Source organism: Terrapene carolina, unplaced genomic scaffold (assembly GCF_002925995.2).
Source record: "Terrapene carolina triunguis isolate 2854851 unplaced genomic scaffold, T_m_triunguis-2.0 Scaffold58, whole genome shotgun sequence".
Lineage (NCBI taxonomy): Eukaryota > Metazoa > Chordata > Testudines > Emydidae > Terrapene > Terrapene triunguis.
Window position 1 is genome coordinate 38,295,921 of NW_020664409.1, and position 15,635 is coordinate 38,311,555.

Below are 15,635 nucleotides of genomic sequence, written 5' to 3' on the forward strand. Positions count from 1 at the left end.
ACTGATCACCAACGTTTTCAGACACGGATATGTTATTTTTGAGAGGAGAGATTTAAGCATCAGTTTAAAATGTTTGGTTGTGGGTACTTTTCTGTGTCTGCATTCACTCAATGGGTAAATAGCTGGGAGAAAAAAATCACAAGTGCAACATTTTAATCAGTTGAACCTATATTTAAACAGAGATCACAGAAAGGCCACATACTTCTACTACAATCACCTTCTCTGAGAAAGAGAGAAGGAGATATTACTAAATCAGCATAACACGGCAATATATTAGCCACTGAAACTGAGTTTACTATCTCACGTCTAAAAATAAAGCCTTTTCCAAATCACACATCATTTTCACAGTTTGAAGAAAATAACTTCCACAAAAGACATTTTAAATGGGTATTTTCACCGTTCACCTTTATTTCCAAGCAGGTTTAAAAGTTAAAGAGTTAACCTATCAACTATGCATAGTCATCAGTAACCACATACAATTCTATGAGGCAAAGGTTTTCTATTTGGTTCATTTTTTATATTAGTGGCACACATAGCAAAATTCTAGTTTACATGTGGCCAAATAATACTGTATGGTTACAAACATTCGTGTTGTTTAAGCCACAGTGGCCATCTTTTGTATGATCCTAGTACTTACTTTGTTTAAAATAATGTATCAAACAAAAGAAGAAGTGTTTGTGATCATAATAGAACAAACACATTGGACTCCCCTTAGATCAGTGGTTCCCAAACTTTAACAACCTGTGAACCCCTTTCACTAAAATGTCAAGTCTTGCGAACCCCCTCCTAAAAATGAGTATTTCCAGAGATTTTCTCCTTTACCTGAGTATAAATTATGAAAACAGTGATCTTGGAAATATAAAATTTGTTTTTATTACACAGTATTTATTATTAATTTATCATTACAGTATTTTTATTACATTATAAAAATGGCAACACTCTTCCAAGATCTCACTTTTGTAGCTTGTATCACTTTGAATAAGCCTGTTATAAGACAAGGTTCCTATGTTTCATCAAGGAGTATCAGATGTGAAACAGCATGAAGATATTTAAGAAGCCAACTCAAAAAGTTCCTCCTACACAAGCATTCAGGTCTTGAGCAGTCCAGGCAAAACAAGCAGCCACTTGTTCTTCATAATAATTTTAAAAACAATACTAGCTGCCTATTAATTTTAAAAACAGCAAAAAAATATCTACCTCCCTTTCCATTTCTTATAAGGAGTCTTGAAGTTTAAATCTCCTCAGTGTGATAGATATGCTTGCTTTGAGTCCAGGGGCTCCTGGCCCCGTGCTGCCTGGGGTCCCTAGGGACAGCTCTGTCCGCCATTAGGGAATTTTTTACCGAGAACCCCCTGTAACATTTTGTGAACCCCCAGGAGGTCATGAACCCCAGTTCGGGAACCACTGCCTTAGATGGTCTTATGGGACTCAAACATATTCATTTTATGGCTCTCAGGTCTTTTCACTCATTAGTGGGGATAAATGTACCAAAGTCTTTTTTCCACGGCACATATTGGTAATCAGCATTCCAACTCCCATTACAAGAATTTTATCACTTGGAGAAATTCTTGAAGTGTTCAGCTGAGGCCACATCCAGCTGATCATTTCAAGAGTTGTACCAGAACAGCAAATCTGTCAGCATACTGCAATTTTATTTTTAATTAACCTACCATCCATTTGTGAGGTAGTACATTTTATCAGAGTAAGCACCTGGAACAGGGCTCCTAGTTGTCAAGTGTGTCTGCCCAATTAACTTTAAACTGTGGACTGGATTTAATTGTGACTTAAAGTTCACCACAGATCTCCCAGCTATGTACAATTACTTACATGCTTTTACACTTTATAGACAAAAATGCTTAAAACAAAATGTAAATGACAAATGCATATATATAGATATAGATATAAAATGTAAGACTGCAAACAAAGTTATAACTCTAAGTTATGAGGGACCTGTACTGAAAGCTCAGCTAAGTATCAGATTTATAAATGACAAAGATGTTTAGAGGTTTTTTTCAATATTGAAAAACTACTAAATCAAAAATAATTATGACTGAATCTTCCTTTTTTCCTAGCTTTATAACGCAAATATAATGGTTTCATATAGCTTCCATAATTTAAAAAAGGAACTGTTTAAACTACTGTGCAAGGTGATCTCAAAGCAAACGTGATAGGGAAAAAATGGGAAAAAATAGTCTTTTATGTATGGTACCCTTGAAACAAATAAATCCATAGTAGGCAATTGAGTAGGTAACAGGATTTTAAAAAGTCTGCATGGATGTGCCTGGGAATCCTTCAGCCATTCCAACAAGCTATATGTACTAAACTCCTCTTATAAACTGAAACAATGCCCAATGAAACAAAGACTTCGGGACATGAATAAAGAGGCCTCTTTATTCCTTCATTTGCAAGCCCTCAATTTTATCCAGAAACAAAAGACAGTACGCTGTTCCCAAAAACAGTCCATCGTAAACATTCTTTGGGAATAAAACCCCAAGGGGAGGCAGAATTCTAATGCTTAACAAAACCTGTGTTATGCATTTTCAATTAAATAAAGTCATAGCTTGAGCCATGGCAAGATCTGGGTCATATCAAGTTCAGCTCAGAAGTATTAAAAATCATTGCTGGGTTTAAAAGATAATATCGCCCAAAAAAACAATCTGAACTAAAAGTATGAAATTTTATGATCAATATTGAAATTTGTTTTCCTCCCCTTACTGTCTGGGCCAAATCAAGAAGGAAAGGGAGATTATAAGGCGTATTGTTGTAATTTACAGGGTTTTTTCTGTGACTAGCACAGTCCAGAAGACCACCTCGAGCAGAATATAATATTAACTGTATATTCATCCACAAGAGGAGATTACTGAAAAATGTACCTTTTAATACAGATAGCAGTTTCACGCAATGTTACCAATATAAAGCCTTCTGACTTTAAGGGGAGTTTTAAAGCCTGGAACAGGGGCAACACTTTGAAAATTTACATCTAAGGCTATATCTTCACTGCAGCATTAACCCAGCTTCTTATCTGGGCTTTAGCCCAGCTCCCTCTACCATCCTCCCTTCCCCCCCCCCCCAAAAAAACACTTTTTACCAGGGTTTGGAAGTGCTTTAAGCCCTGGCTAGCTTATCCAGATGGGGGCATAGGTCAGAGCCCAGGTTACACTTTAACTCAGACTAGAACCCAACCACTTGGCACGGAGGATGCATGCTAAGTCACTCAAATGCTGACAGTCTGACTCCACTTTTTCTATTCCTGCCCCCAAAGATAGACAAGTTCTCCCACAATTGAACAAAGCATGGAACATCTCAGCACAAAGAACAGGATATGCCCCCAAACACACATAGGTGAGGGAAGAAACAGTGGAGACACAGTAATGCAGGTAGGGCTTTACACCCAAGCTAAACTAATCTTGGTTATAGTTAGTTACCCTAACTATATAGGTAGTTTCTAATCAAGTCTATTTTCTGGTTTCCATGCATTATGGAAAGTTGCAATGTAAGACACAGCAAACAACTGGGTAGTTCAGCTCTTTCTTCTTGATAATTGCACATTAATTTGCAATTGTGGCCAGACATAATGTTACATTTGGGCCCCAATCCTGCAAACACTTATGTATGTGCTTAACTTCAAACAAGTGTGCAGTCCCATTAAAGTCAATGAGTGAAATCCTGGCCCCACTGAAGTAAATGAGAGTTTTGCCATTACCTTTAATGCCGGCCAAGATTTCACCCTGTGGGACTACTCATAAATTTAAACCTAAACTTATGTGTAATTCTTTGCAAGATCGTGGCATTGTTTTCCACTGTTGGCTTGAATGGGTGGAAGAAATGTTCCTTTCATTCAAGTTTTTATTTTTGTAAGCTCAACACTTCCAAATTCAGCTTCAGAGCAACCTCTTCATGGTCATTCAGTTGGCTGTATTTAAAATGCTCCTGATTTGGTTTCATTAAAAGTTCTTCAGATCTAATCTGGTGTTGTACCCCATTAAGCCAGGGGATTTCAAATGAGAAATTGTTGATTCTTAAACCAACCGTTATGTTTTCTTTAAAACACTTACTTTACCCCAAATGACAAAAATCTGCTTTTCCACCCATTCCTATTGTAAAATGAATTGCAAAGCAAAAAGAAAGTTGTTGTCATTGACTACTGCTTTTCAGTTCATAAAGAACTCCAAACACCATTTTCTTGCTTTTGCCCCCCACATACCAGGTCCTTACTTCACTCTCTTTGCTAGAGCACAAGTGCATTGTTGGAGTACCTGATGTAACATGAGGCTGTTGAAGTTGCAGCTCTCCTTTCGTACAACTGGGAGAGCAGGGGATATAGTTAAACTTCTAAAATATTTGATCCACCAAAGAGGCCAAGGGTTTCCATTAAGCATAGAGAACAAAGATCCCAATATTTCAATTTTGAAAAGAAACTAAAAGAAACTAAAAAACTTTGGAAAAGTTTGAGGCCATCTTTATATATCTTAAAAAAATGTAAAAGGACAAAACTACTATTTTGAATTGTGCTCCACAGTTTATTTTTTAAAAGGAAAACACACACACTTCCTAAATCTGATTTGCCGTTATGTATAATGCCGTTCCTTACAAAATTTTTTGCTGTTAACGTATCTAAAATCTACTTTCAGGGCCGTCCTCAGGCATATGCAGCATACGCGGCTGCGTAGGGCACCCGAAAATTTGAGGCACCACCCTCACTGGCTGCAGGGCGGACTCCAATCTGGCCCCTCCCCCCCTCCCTGACCTGAACCCCTGGCCCCTCCCCTCTGCCCATTCACTCCTCAGTCAGCCGGCTGGGGGCTCCAGCTTGGGCGGGGCCAGGAGCCAAAGTCTGCATGTGAGTGAGCAGGGGGAGCCAGGCCAGGTGGCAGGGGGCAGAGCAAGGCTGGGAACAGACCGGGGGGATACCCAGAGGCTGGGAAGGGGGGGGAGGGAGCCAAGCTCAGGGGGGTAGAGCCAGGCACAGGACTTCAGGGAGCGGGGGGGGGGGCGCGGAGGAGGAACTGGGATGGGAAGGGAAAAGAGCAAAAGAGCGGGGCGGGGAGTCTTTGTCTGGCTCAGTGAGCGAGCAGGGAACGTGCTAGGGCCTCCTCGGGAGCAGGCTGGTGGCCCCGGGGGGGGGAGAGCAGCTGTTCCGAGCAGCCCCACACTGTACCTGCACCTCTCCCCTCTTCTGCCCACGTGCCCTGCCCAGCAGGCAACTCCCTGCAATTTCTCTCCTAGTCTCCTTTTCACTCCGCCTCCCTCTTCTCTGAAGTTTAAGCCCAGATGCCGAGGATCCGTCACCTTTTCCTCTCCTTCCTTCCCCAGCAGGGATCAGCAGCAGACGGGTGCTGGGAGGAGGGAGAGGCACACACACAACCAGGCTGGGGAGGAAGGAAAGTTAAAGGAAAATAAAATAAGGTGGCGTTTGCTTTTCCTGCCCATTCACAATATTCGGGTGTCAACAGGAGGAAACTGACACTAAAAGAAAAGGAGGAGGGGGATGTACCTGGAGCAGAAAAGCAGCAATCAGGGCTGCAGAATGCAAGGGAGGGAGTGACCACTAGCTGGGAAGGAGGATGGACTCGCACTTGACAAGGTTGGAATAGCTGAAAACTTTTTATTTAAAGAAGGGGACATTTTTTTTTTCCTTGTGGATCCAAATATCTCAAGGGCTGTCTCTCAAGCTGGTAGCATTTTGAACACGGGAGAGTTCTAAACAGTGCAGAGTTGAGTGGGATTTTAAAGGTCCCTTCAAGAATGCAGCACCTTCTTCCTCACCCTTGGGAAAAACCTTTAAAAACTGCCTTAAGTAATCCAAAACAAGAGCCACTGTTTAAATGAGACTTGGCTGGTTCTGGCTCCAGCCCCACTGTTGAAGCATTGTTGAAACTGCGTGCTGAGTTATACCCAGTACAATCCCACTGAGCCGTGTGTGGCAACCAGGTGTGTAAATCAAGGCAGAAAAAAAAGACTGGTGCCTGAATATAATTCCTTTTCTTTCTAAACTGCACATCCCAAGCACCTCTTTACTTTTCAGGATTAGAGGGAAATCCTCTATTTTAGGGAGAATGAAAGGCCATTTGGGAGTTGGCCTAGAGCGGTGGCAGGCAAAGGACCTGGATGAGGGACTCAGCCATTGGTATGAGCTATTTCTTTTTTGTCATTCAAATGGATTTTGGGTCATGGCTGACATCCCAGCCATCATGTAAAACACTTCCCTGTGGCTTTTTGAGGTGCACACAGAAGTATCTTACTGCCAAGTCCCTATCCTAGGAGAGGAAAGATCGGGAGGGGAGGGAGAAGGCTGCAGGGTGATCTCCCACCTCGGTGCAGCCAGTGGCCTATGCTTGCCACTGCCATGCTGGAGCCTCCACATTTAATTATTGACAAAATTTGCAGAATTTAAAAATATTGTGCACAGAATTTAACTTTTTGGTGCTGAACTCCCTCAGGAATATGGGGTGCTGGGCAGTTGGGGGGGGCTGTGAGAGGGGCACTAGGCAGTTTGGGGGGGTTGTGGGTGGGAGATCGCTGGGCATAGGGATCAGAGATGGAGATCTCTGGATGAGGGGCCACTGGGGGCTGCTGGGCATAAGGGGGTTGGGGGGCAGTGTGGCAGGGCATGTTGTCAGCGTGGGGTTGGGGGCGCCGGTGGGAGGGAAGTGCAGGGGTTAGGAGGGAAGGCGGCAGAATTAGACTGTTTTTAATAAAATGCATGTGGCAAGTTTTCCAATACTGTAAGCTTGTTTGTGTTGCAAAGAGCAAGTCGAGCATAGGGGCACCAATTTAATAATACTGCATAGGGCCCCATAAATCCTAAGGACAGCCCTGTCTATTTTATTGACCTTCAGGGCACTTGCAAGGCCTACTTCTTTTCCCTAGCTGCCAGGGATTGGTGGGATATCATAAGATCTGAACTATGTTAAGCTGCTGGGTGATGATTATATATTATTGGGAAAAAGTGGAGTCCCTGGAGGAGTTTGTACAAATGTATTTTTTAAATATGTCAAGTCACGCCTAGAGGAAAGGATAAACATTGCTTTTATGAGTGTGTTTATAAATCAAATCCATAAATATTGACTGAAACAAAACAATAATTTAAGCAAAATGTTCAAAAGACTTGGCAGTGATGGACCTGCCATTTTGGAAGCTGCAAACCCTGTTCTCATAAATCATTTATGAAAATTGAAAGCCTACATTTTCTCTCCTCACTCAGGCCAAACCAAACTCCCATGGACTTAAGTAAAAATTGCAGGATCAGACCCAATTGTTAATCATAAAGATTAGGGTGTTGTCTTGTGAACTGGTAAAAGAATTGCAAAGAGAAGTTGAGTAATCCTGATACCCAGACCAAAACTGATCCCTCTCAAATCAGTAACAAACTAAAAACTCTTTCAGTAGCTGGTTTTGATACAATATAAGCTTTCCTTGAATTGATCCATATTTAAGGACGCTGCCCCTTCCTCCTACATTCCCTCAAGATCAACCCTCTAAGGAGGCCGATATTTAATCAGTCAATTAACGAGGGCTACGCTGAGGCAGAGGGGGACAGTTGAAATTTAGTTTATTATAATAATAATATAATAATAATTTTAAAGCAAAAAAGGTATCCCTTTCACACACACCTCTTTCATCTGTGACTTATCTTCTTGCATCCTACACTTACACACATGAGTAATCTCACCCTGAGTTCAACGGGACTACGTGCGTATAAGTAAGAATACTATCTTTTCCTCCTAAAATTAAGTTAAAGACATCTTTGCAGGACAGGGGCACACAAGTTGGGGAAAGGATCATGATTTTTATACATTTGTTGAGAACAATGACACCTCCTCTATCCTAATCAGGTGCCCTGTGCACTCATGAAACTGTAAGAATGAGTTTTTAAATGGATATAATATTGGTTTCTTTAGTAAAGGGTTTCTTTTTCAAAAAGGAAGTGTAACTAAAAACATGTTACTATAAGGCATGTCAGAGAAGTTATTTAACACCCCTGCCCTCCACTCCCTCACCTCCCAAAAAAAGGAAATGAATCTAAGGCTGAACTCTGGGCTGATTAACTAGCCTTACAGGGACAAATTGATATGCAGTACACTTTGGGAGTTGTCCAATATTACAGTACTACTTTTAGGCTCCAGTCCTGCAAACTTTTATGCACATACTTATCTTTACATCTGTGCATAATCCCACTGGGACTACTCACATACAAAAAGTTAAGCACGTGTAAAAGTCTTTATTGAATTGGGGACTTCAATATTCAATCAATATATATTTTAATTTTTAACATAAGACGAGAGGAGGACAAAGACATACCAGTAGGAAGATACACATTCCATGATATATTTCTCAAAATTATAAATAAAAGAACAAAGCATGAAAATATAGCATTATTCAGCAAAATGTATAAAAAAGCCTTTGATGCTGTACTTTTGTAAAGTTAACTGATTGGTTTAAAATCACCTCCCAGTTTTACTATTGACCTTTCAGTTATTCAAAATACTGTTGTATGTAGACATTCTACTGCACTCCTCATTCACTATATAAACTCGAAAAAAATCATGTGGTACTTAAAAGACTATACCACACATGGGGGGATAATTCATTTTCACAAATGAGGAGTGCATACAAACAATCACAAGATGAGAAAAGAAGCAGAGTATGAGTCACTTATGTATGATCTCTAGTGAGTAAAAATAACTTTACTCCCAACTTCCTCAAGCTATTCTTACATTTATACAGTACGTTTTTACAGCTTGCATACTTATTTAAATAATTTTTAAATAATTGAAGAACTCTATAAGTTTCACTTGCTCTGGAAAAATCACCTGTATTAAGATGGGATCTGATGTGGCTCCCAATGAAGTTACTGGGAGTTTGCCATTGACTTGAGTAGTAGCCAGATGAAACCAATGAAGAGGAGAAGCTAAACTTTTGGATATACGTATCCTGTGCCAAATTAATTGCAGTTGTAAAATAAGGCCACTTCACTAAGTTCCCAAATGTATTTTATATGATTTATTCTGACATCTTAAGCTGAATTTATTTATTGGCTTGTATTTCAAAATCGCACCAGAGCAAGTTATGTGTATGTGGGTGGGGGGGAGAAGCAATGGGGGCTGAAGGAAAAGAGGAGGGAGGCTTTATAAACAAACAGATTAAAAATGTATGGTTTATTTATATAAACTTACTTTAAACTTCCTGAACATATATAATATAAACATAATATACAGTGCTAATGTAACTCTATCATCTTAACAGCAAAACAAATGAACTGGGTTCATAAAGTACAAAGTAATTTATGTGTGTCAAAACCCAGTTATTTTATCTCAAAGAAGTAAGTTTCAGACTTAAAGATGATCTGATATATTCTAAAATAAATTAAAAAAGCTGCAAAAGATCCCAAATCATTTCACAAAACACATCTTTTAATGGTATCTGCCATTTTAATAATAGGAGTAAGACAATGTAAAAAGAAAAGAGTTCCTTCTTTTACTTTTCTGCATTTTCCTAGGAAGTGTGGATGACATCACTAACACCTAGACCATACAATAACTGTAGCTCCTTTGGTGGTTATAGGTTTTAGTGATCCAGGAGAAAATAAAATCTTGAAATCAGATCTTACCAGGTTAAAAGTTTTCCACATACCCTTTAAAAGTGGATGTACTTGGAATAGTAATAATAATGTTTTGCACCTACATAGACTCTTCCACTGAAAATCATGAAAGTCTACACATGGCAAGTATTCTACTAATGATTCAGGTCTCCATGAGTTTTTAAATAATATTTAAAAAATGCTTTCTGTTCACTTTCAAAGGAACATGGTGAAGATGAAGTCTAGTCAGTTTAAAAAAAAAAAAAAAAGAGTTAAAAGTACTTACTGGTATTCCTCCTGCCCCTGAATCCTCAACCCTGTGTCTGTGATTATACAATCACATTTTGACCATGTTCTTTTAATATATTTTTAGTGAAGTAATATTTGTGAAATATACCAACCATAGTATTGGAGATTGAAGCCCTTCACACACACAAAAAAAAAAAGAGACAAAAAAAACCAACCACCAAAAAACCACAACACACACAACAGCAATACCCGCTACCTCAACCACCCTACCAATCTGCCTTAAACCTGACCTAAAGAGACCACTGCTAGAGGTAAGAGGGTAGTTCAATCCACACAGGAATTCAATCATTTGGTTCTCGCTGACATTGCTAGCAGGGATGTCACTTAGGGTGGTGGTTTTGCCACATGGATAAATTTACTACGGAAATGTAATAAAACCAGTACAGTCTTCAAACAGTATTAACTTTCATTCTGTCATTCTAAGTTAAGTTCAAACCAGCAACTTAGGAGTAAAAGGCTCCATAGCACATTATTACTTATCTATTTTTTCTAACATGTCCATCACCATAGTCTGAGCACCATCCAATCATCTTTCATAGATTAAAAATTACTGTCCCCCTTCTGAGTACTTAATTGCTATTCCCCTTCCCAACAAATGTTTGAAGGGTAGACACATTTCTGTCAACAGCACCACTCACTCACTTTATTTCTTCAATTCTACGTCCTGCTTTCCTGTTTCTATTTCAATTTTGTCCTTATCCCCAGTTTAAGCACCAATGGTAGCAGTTGATGTTTTCATAGATTTGAAGGCCAGAAGTGACCATCTAATCTGCCCTCTTGTATTAGCCATAGAACTTCCCCAAAATAACAGAGCATATCTTTTAGAATAACAGCCAATCTTAATTTAAAAACAGTCACCAATGGAGACTTCACCACAACCCTTGACAATGGTTAATTTCTCTCACTGTTAAAAATGTACGCCTTATTTCCAGTCTTAATTTGTCTAGCTTCAACTTCCAACCCCTAAAACACGTTATCTGATAGACAGAAGAGCCCATTTTTAAATATTTGTTTCCCATGTAGGTCCTTATAGACAATAATCAAGTCACCCCTTAACCTTCTCTTTGTTAAGCCAAATAGATTGAGCACTTTGAGTCTATCACTATAAGGCACGCTTTCTAATCCTTTAATAATTCTCATGGCTCTTCTCTGAACCCACTCCAATTTATCAACATCCTTCTTGAATTGTGGACACCAGAACTGGACAGAGTATTCCAGCAGTGATCACACCTGTGCCAAATATAGAGGTAAAATAATTTCTCTATTCCTACTCGAGATTCCCCTGTTTATGCATGCAAGGATCACATTAGCTCTTTTGGTCACAGCATCATACTAAGAAATCTTGTTCAGCTGATTATCTACCAACCCCCCCCCAAAAAATTTTTCCAGCGTCTCTGCTTCCCAGAATAGAGTTCCCCATTGTGTAAGTATGTCCTACATTCCTTGTTCCTAGATGTATATATCTACATTTAGCCATATTAAAACACAAATTATCTGTTTGTGCCCAGTTTACCAAGCCATCCAGATTGCTCTGTATCAATGACCTGTCCTCTTCGTTATTTACCACCACCACCCCACGATTCTTATAGTAAAACAAATCTCTCCTTTTGCCTTCTCTTCCCTTCCCACCCCACCCCCCGCTTTGATGTTACGCTTTTGCATAGCAGCTACAGAATCATGTTAAAATAGTTCATCACCAGAGACTAAGGGCCAGTTTCTAATCTCAAATGTTCTGCATATGTTGCTGAAAAACTGAGTTTAGTATCTGCTCTTAAATCCCACCTTTCTCAAACATAAACTGAAGTTACAAAGGTCTAACTCCTGATATTTTTCCAGTTCTAATGATCTTTCAAATAACTCAATTGTGACTGTTTCACTACACCACTAACAAATGATGAAGTCATCAATAACTTGTGGGAATGTGTCTTCAATACAACAAAGATTTGAAATGACGAAATAAACAAATTAACAGCAAATAGGAAGCTTGGACATTTTAGAACAATCTCTCACTAATTAACTTCTATTTACCAAAAGCAGTCAATATTGAAAGAAGTTATAATGCATCTGTGAATTGTAAGTTTTTTCTTAGCAGTACATAAGAAAAAAATCTGTTAAAATAAAAGACTGGTTTCCAGATATGGGGTTATAAAACTGATTTCATACCTAAGTTCCAACTTTGTTATACCCTATTAAAAACAGCCCTAACCTGAATTAGTAGATACCCAAACAAGGGGGAAATTGGATTTCCCAACCGTAACTGATGCTGAGTGATACACAAAAGCAATTAGGCTAGTTCCTGTCCTTAATTCATAGTTTGTGTTTTAATTTAAAAATCAGTCCTGCGTGAAAAGATGGTGGAATAATAGCCTACTGCAGAATTCATGATTTAAAGATTTACTAAGTGATATGGTGTATAAACAGAAGCAGAAAGGCACTTACAAGAAAGGCCACACAAAAACACCCATAAAAAAGCTGCAGGTAGGCTCTGCCAAGTTAATAACACAGAAACAACCGCCATCCAGACTCCCCCACTACACACAAACTCAGATAACAAAACCAACCTTTTTAGTGACATATCAAAACAAGTTTCTGAGAAGGGCAGCAGTTTCATATGGAAGGAACCTTGGCGCCCAGTCAGACACTTTTCTGTCACGAGAGAAACTAACATCCTCTTAAGCTAGAGAGAAAATCCCCCAGCTGTTTAGAATCAATGTTTCAGCACCTCCTATGCAGGGTGCAGCCATCAAACCATGGTAAAGGGGTAGAGAATGTGGGGGAGGAGGCAGAAAAAAGTGACTGGAAACAGAGGAGGGGGGAAGTGAGAGGGGAGCTATCTGAAAAACAAGGAGGGATTTTAGTTCACTTCAGTGTCACGAAGCAAGGGAGAGACGATGTAATCCAGGCTCTGCACCATGGACAGTGACTCTGCTGCTGCTGCTGCTACCGCCTCCGCCTCCTTCTACCCAGCCACCAGCCCCTGCAGGACCAGGGGGAGGCCAGCCACAGCTACCAGCCTGTTCCACTCAGCATACACACACTGTCCTGCTAGTGATACCTCCTTCTCCTCGTACCCACACACTGCGCTCCCCTCCCCCAGAGAGCCAGAAATGCCCCAACCATAAATACCATTAAGGGGGATGATCTGTGCCATCTGTCCCTCAGATTTACTGCCCTCTCTGCCCCTTGCACCCAGCTTCACACTCAACTCATAGCAATGCCAACAACCCAGATAATGACATTCATCCCACACACCCCACCTAGGAGCACTCTCAATCTCCTACCCTAGAAAGGACAAGTAACCCCACCCCACCCCAAGAACCCCTATTTCTAACTCTGATGCGCACCCAACCACCAGAAACACAACATCCTACCCCTAGCCAGCAGCACCCAAACCCCTTATCGAGGAGGACATACAGTGGGGATACCCATCCCAGAATTTAGGGACCTAGTCACCCACTGATCACCCTATCCCAGGTAGTACTCCTCCCTCGACCTCGAAAGGATATTTCCCCCTCCTCCAACTCAGCATACACATACACACACACACAGAGGAGTCCCATCCCAAAGACACTCACCCACTCTAGGGACATCTAAACTTGCCCCCCCCCCCGCACACAAACACAGGCTGCACAGGACCCCAATCCCAGGGGCACCAGCCCACCCTAAGGCTACTCAGCTCAACCCTTGCTCCAGAGCCACTCCCCCTCACACTGAACGGACCCCTACCCCAGGGACACCCTGCCAGACGCCAGACACTCCCCGGCCTCCCAGGCGCTAGGGTCCCCTCCCGGGAGAGGGGGCAGGGATGTAATACACATTCAGACTGAGGAGCTGTCCCAATGGAAATTCCCCGTTAGTAGCAGCGGGGGCAGGCGAGGCTGCCAGGCGGAGGAGGCGGCTGATTAAATTCTTCCCGGGAAAGGATTAGCGGGCACATGGCTGGGGGAGGCGGCGGCGGCTCTGCCTGCTCCTCCTTAGCGGAGCCCAGAGGGCGATCCCCGGAGACCCCTCCCCAAAGCCGGAGCTCCAGCAGACGGGCTGCGGGGCGCAGTGCCCCCTACCGATAGCACCTCGGGGGTGGCGCCCCGAAACGGGCTGGGGTCCCAACCCGAAGTCCGTCCCCTGCCTCCCTACTAGCCGGTCCACCAAGCAAAAGGCGAACCAGCTCCTAGCCCAGCCCAAGCACAATGAGACCCCCGCTATTGCCCTTCCCCCCCAGCCCTCCCAACCCCAGGGGACCCTCGCTATTGCCCTCCCTCCCCAGCCCTACCAACCCCACGGGACCCCCGCTATTGCCCTCCCCCCCAGTCATCCCAACCCCAGGGGACCCCGCAATTGCCCCCAGCCCTACCACCAAGCACAATGGGACCCCCCGCTATTGCTCTCCCTCCCCCCAGCTCCCGGGCAGAGCGGACCCCCGCTCCCAAGCAGCAAGGCACCAGCTCTCGCTCTCGGAAGTACTAGTCACCAGCTCCCATCCCTTCCTCATGGGGCACCAGCTCCTCCGCCGTCCCTGCGCGAGGCGGGGGTATCACGGGGATGGGGCACTGGCACCAGCTCCGCCCTACCAGCCCGAGGCTCGGGCACCGGCTCGCATCTCCCCCACCCGTTTTTTTTTTTTTTTTTTTCCCCCTCGGCTCGCCTCGGCCCCAGCCATTCAAAGCAGCCACCTGCTCCCTGCAGCCCCCTGCCGGGGCAGAGGAGACAGACCCAGCCTGCGGGGCAGCGCAGAGACACCCTCCGTGTCCCCCTCGCCCCCGCTCCCCTTCTCCGGCATCGCCGCGAGCAGGGGAACAAAGAGCCACAACCCCGACCCCTCTTCGCCTTTACCTGCTGCAGGGCCGCCAGCAGCAGCAGCGGCGGCAGCAGGCTCCGCTGCGGCGCTCCCGCTATCCGGCACATGGAGGCGGGGTGGGTGGCGGGAGGGAGCGGCGGCCACCAGCGGTCTCGGGATGCCGAGCAAGTGCGGGGATCGGCGGAGCAGGGGCGGCTGCGTGCGCTGTCTGCCCCCCCTTGGGCTGGCGCCGAGCCCGTGGCGCTACTGCGGGGGCTGCTCTAGCTGGCTCCTGTGCAGGGTGCAGCGGGGAGGCGACGGAGGGTGGGTTAAACTCGGCACCGGGTCAAGCGGCTGCTCCTCTGCTTCCCCCCGTCCTTGGTGCAGGGAGAGAAGGGGATGGGCTGGTGGAGGAGGAGGAGGATGGGCAAACAAAAGGCAGGGGGACGAGTAGTGCCGCTGCCGGGTCTGGCTCCTCAGCGGCTCCTTTGCTGCCTTCCCTGCTCCTAGAGAGCGTCCTCCTCGGCTGAGTTCAGGGCAGGCAGGTCCCCTCGCAGTGGGCAGCCCACTGTGCACCGGCAGCTCCGCCGCTGCTCCCGCTCTGCTGCATGCTCCGCTCCCGAGTCTCTCTCCCCGTCACTTTCTCACTCCTCCCCTCCCCCGAGCAGCCCCGCGCACAAACCCCTCCGCTCGCACAATGATAACAATGCCAGCCGGAGCAGCCGCTGCCTCTCTCTCGGCGTGCGCGCGTGTGTGTGTATACGCCTTCCCTGCGCCTGGCAGCTTCTCCTCCCTGGCTCTCCCTGCCGGCCGCACGGCCAATGGGAACCCAACTACCCGCAGCAGCTCAGCCCTGCCCCGCCAGGCATCATCCGCCCACAGGGTGGGCAGCAGCTGCCGCCCAAGAGGAGAGGGTTTTCTGCAGCCAGAGGGGAGTCACTGGGGGTGCTGTGAATTGTTTGCAAATGTAGG

At 44.1% G+C, this 15,635-nt stretch overlaps 1 protein-coding gene across 1 annotated transcript in view; it reads right to left on the minus strand.

The window, feature by feature from the left end:
- The window catches only part of CDH2 (cadherin 2), a 196,338-nt gene extending 181,056 nt beyond the window's left edge, over nucleotides 1-15,282 (minus strand). The window contains exon 1 of the mRNA XM_026661747.1: nucleotides 14,720-15,282. Within this exon, the coding sequence (XP_026517532.1) occupies nucleotides 14,720-14,791 (72 nt within the window). The 5' untranslated portion in view covers nucleotides 14,792-15,282. The remainder of the gene's footprint in view (nucleotides 1-14,719) is intronic.
- Nucleotides 15,283-15,635: the final 353 nt, after the last annotated feature.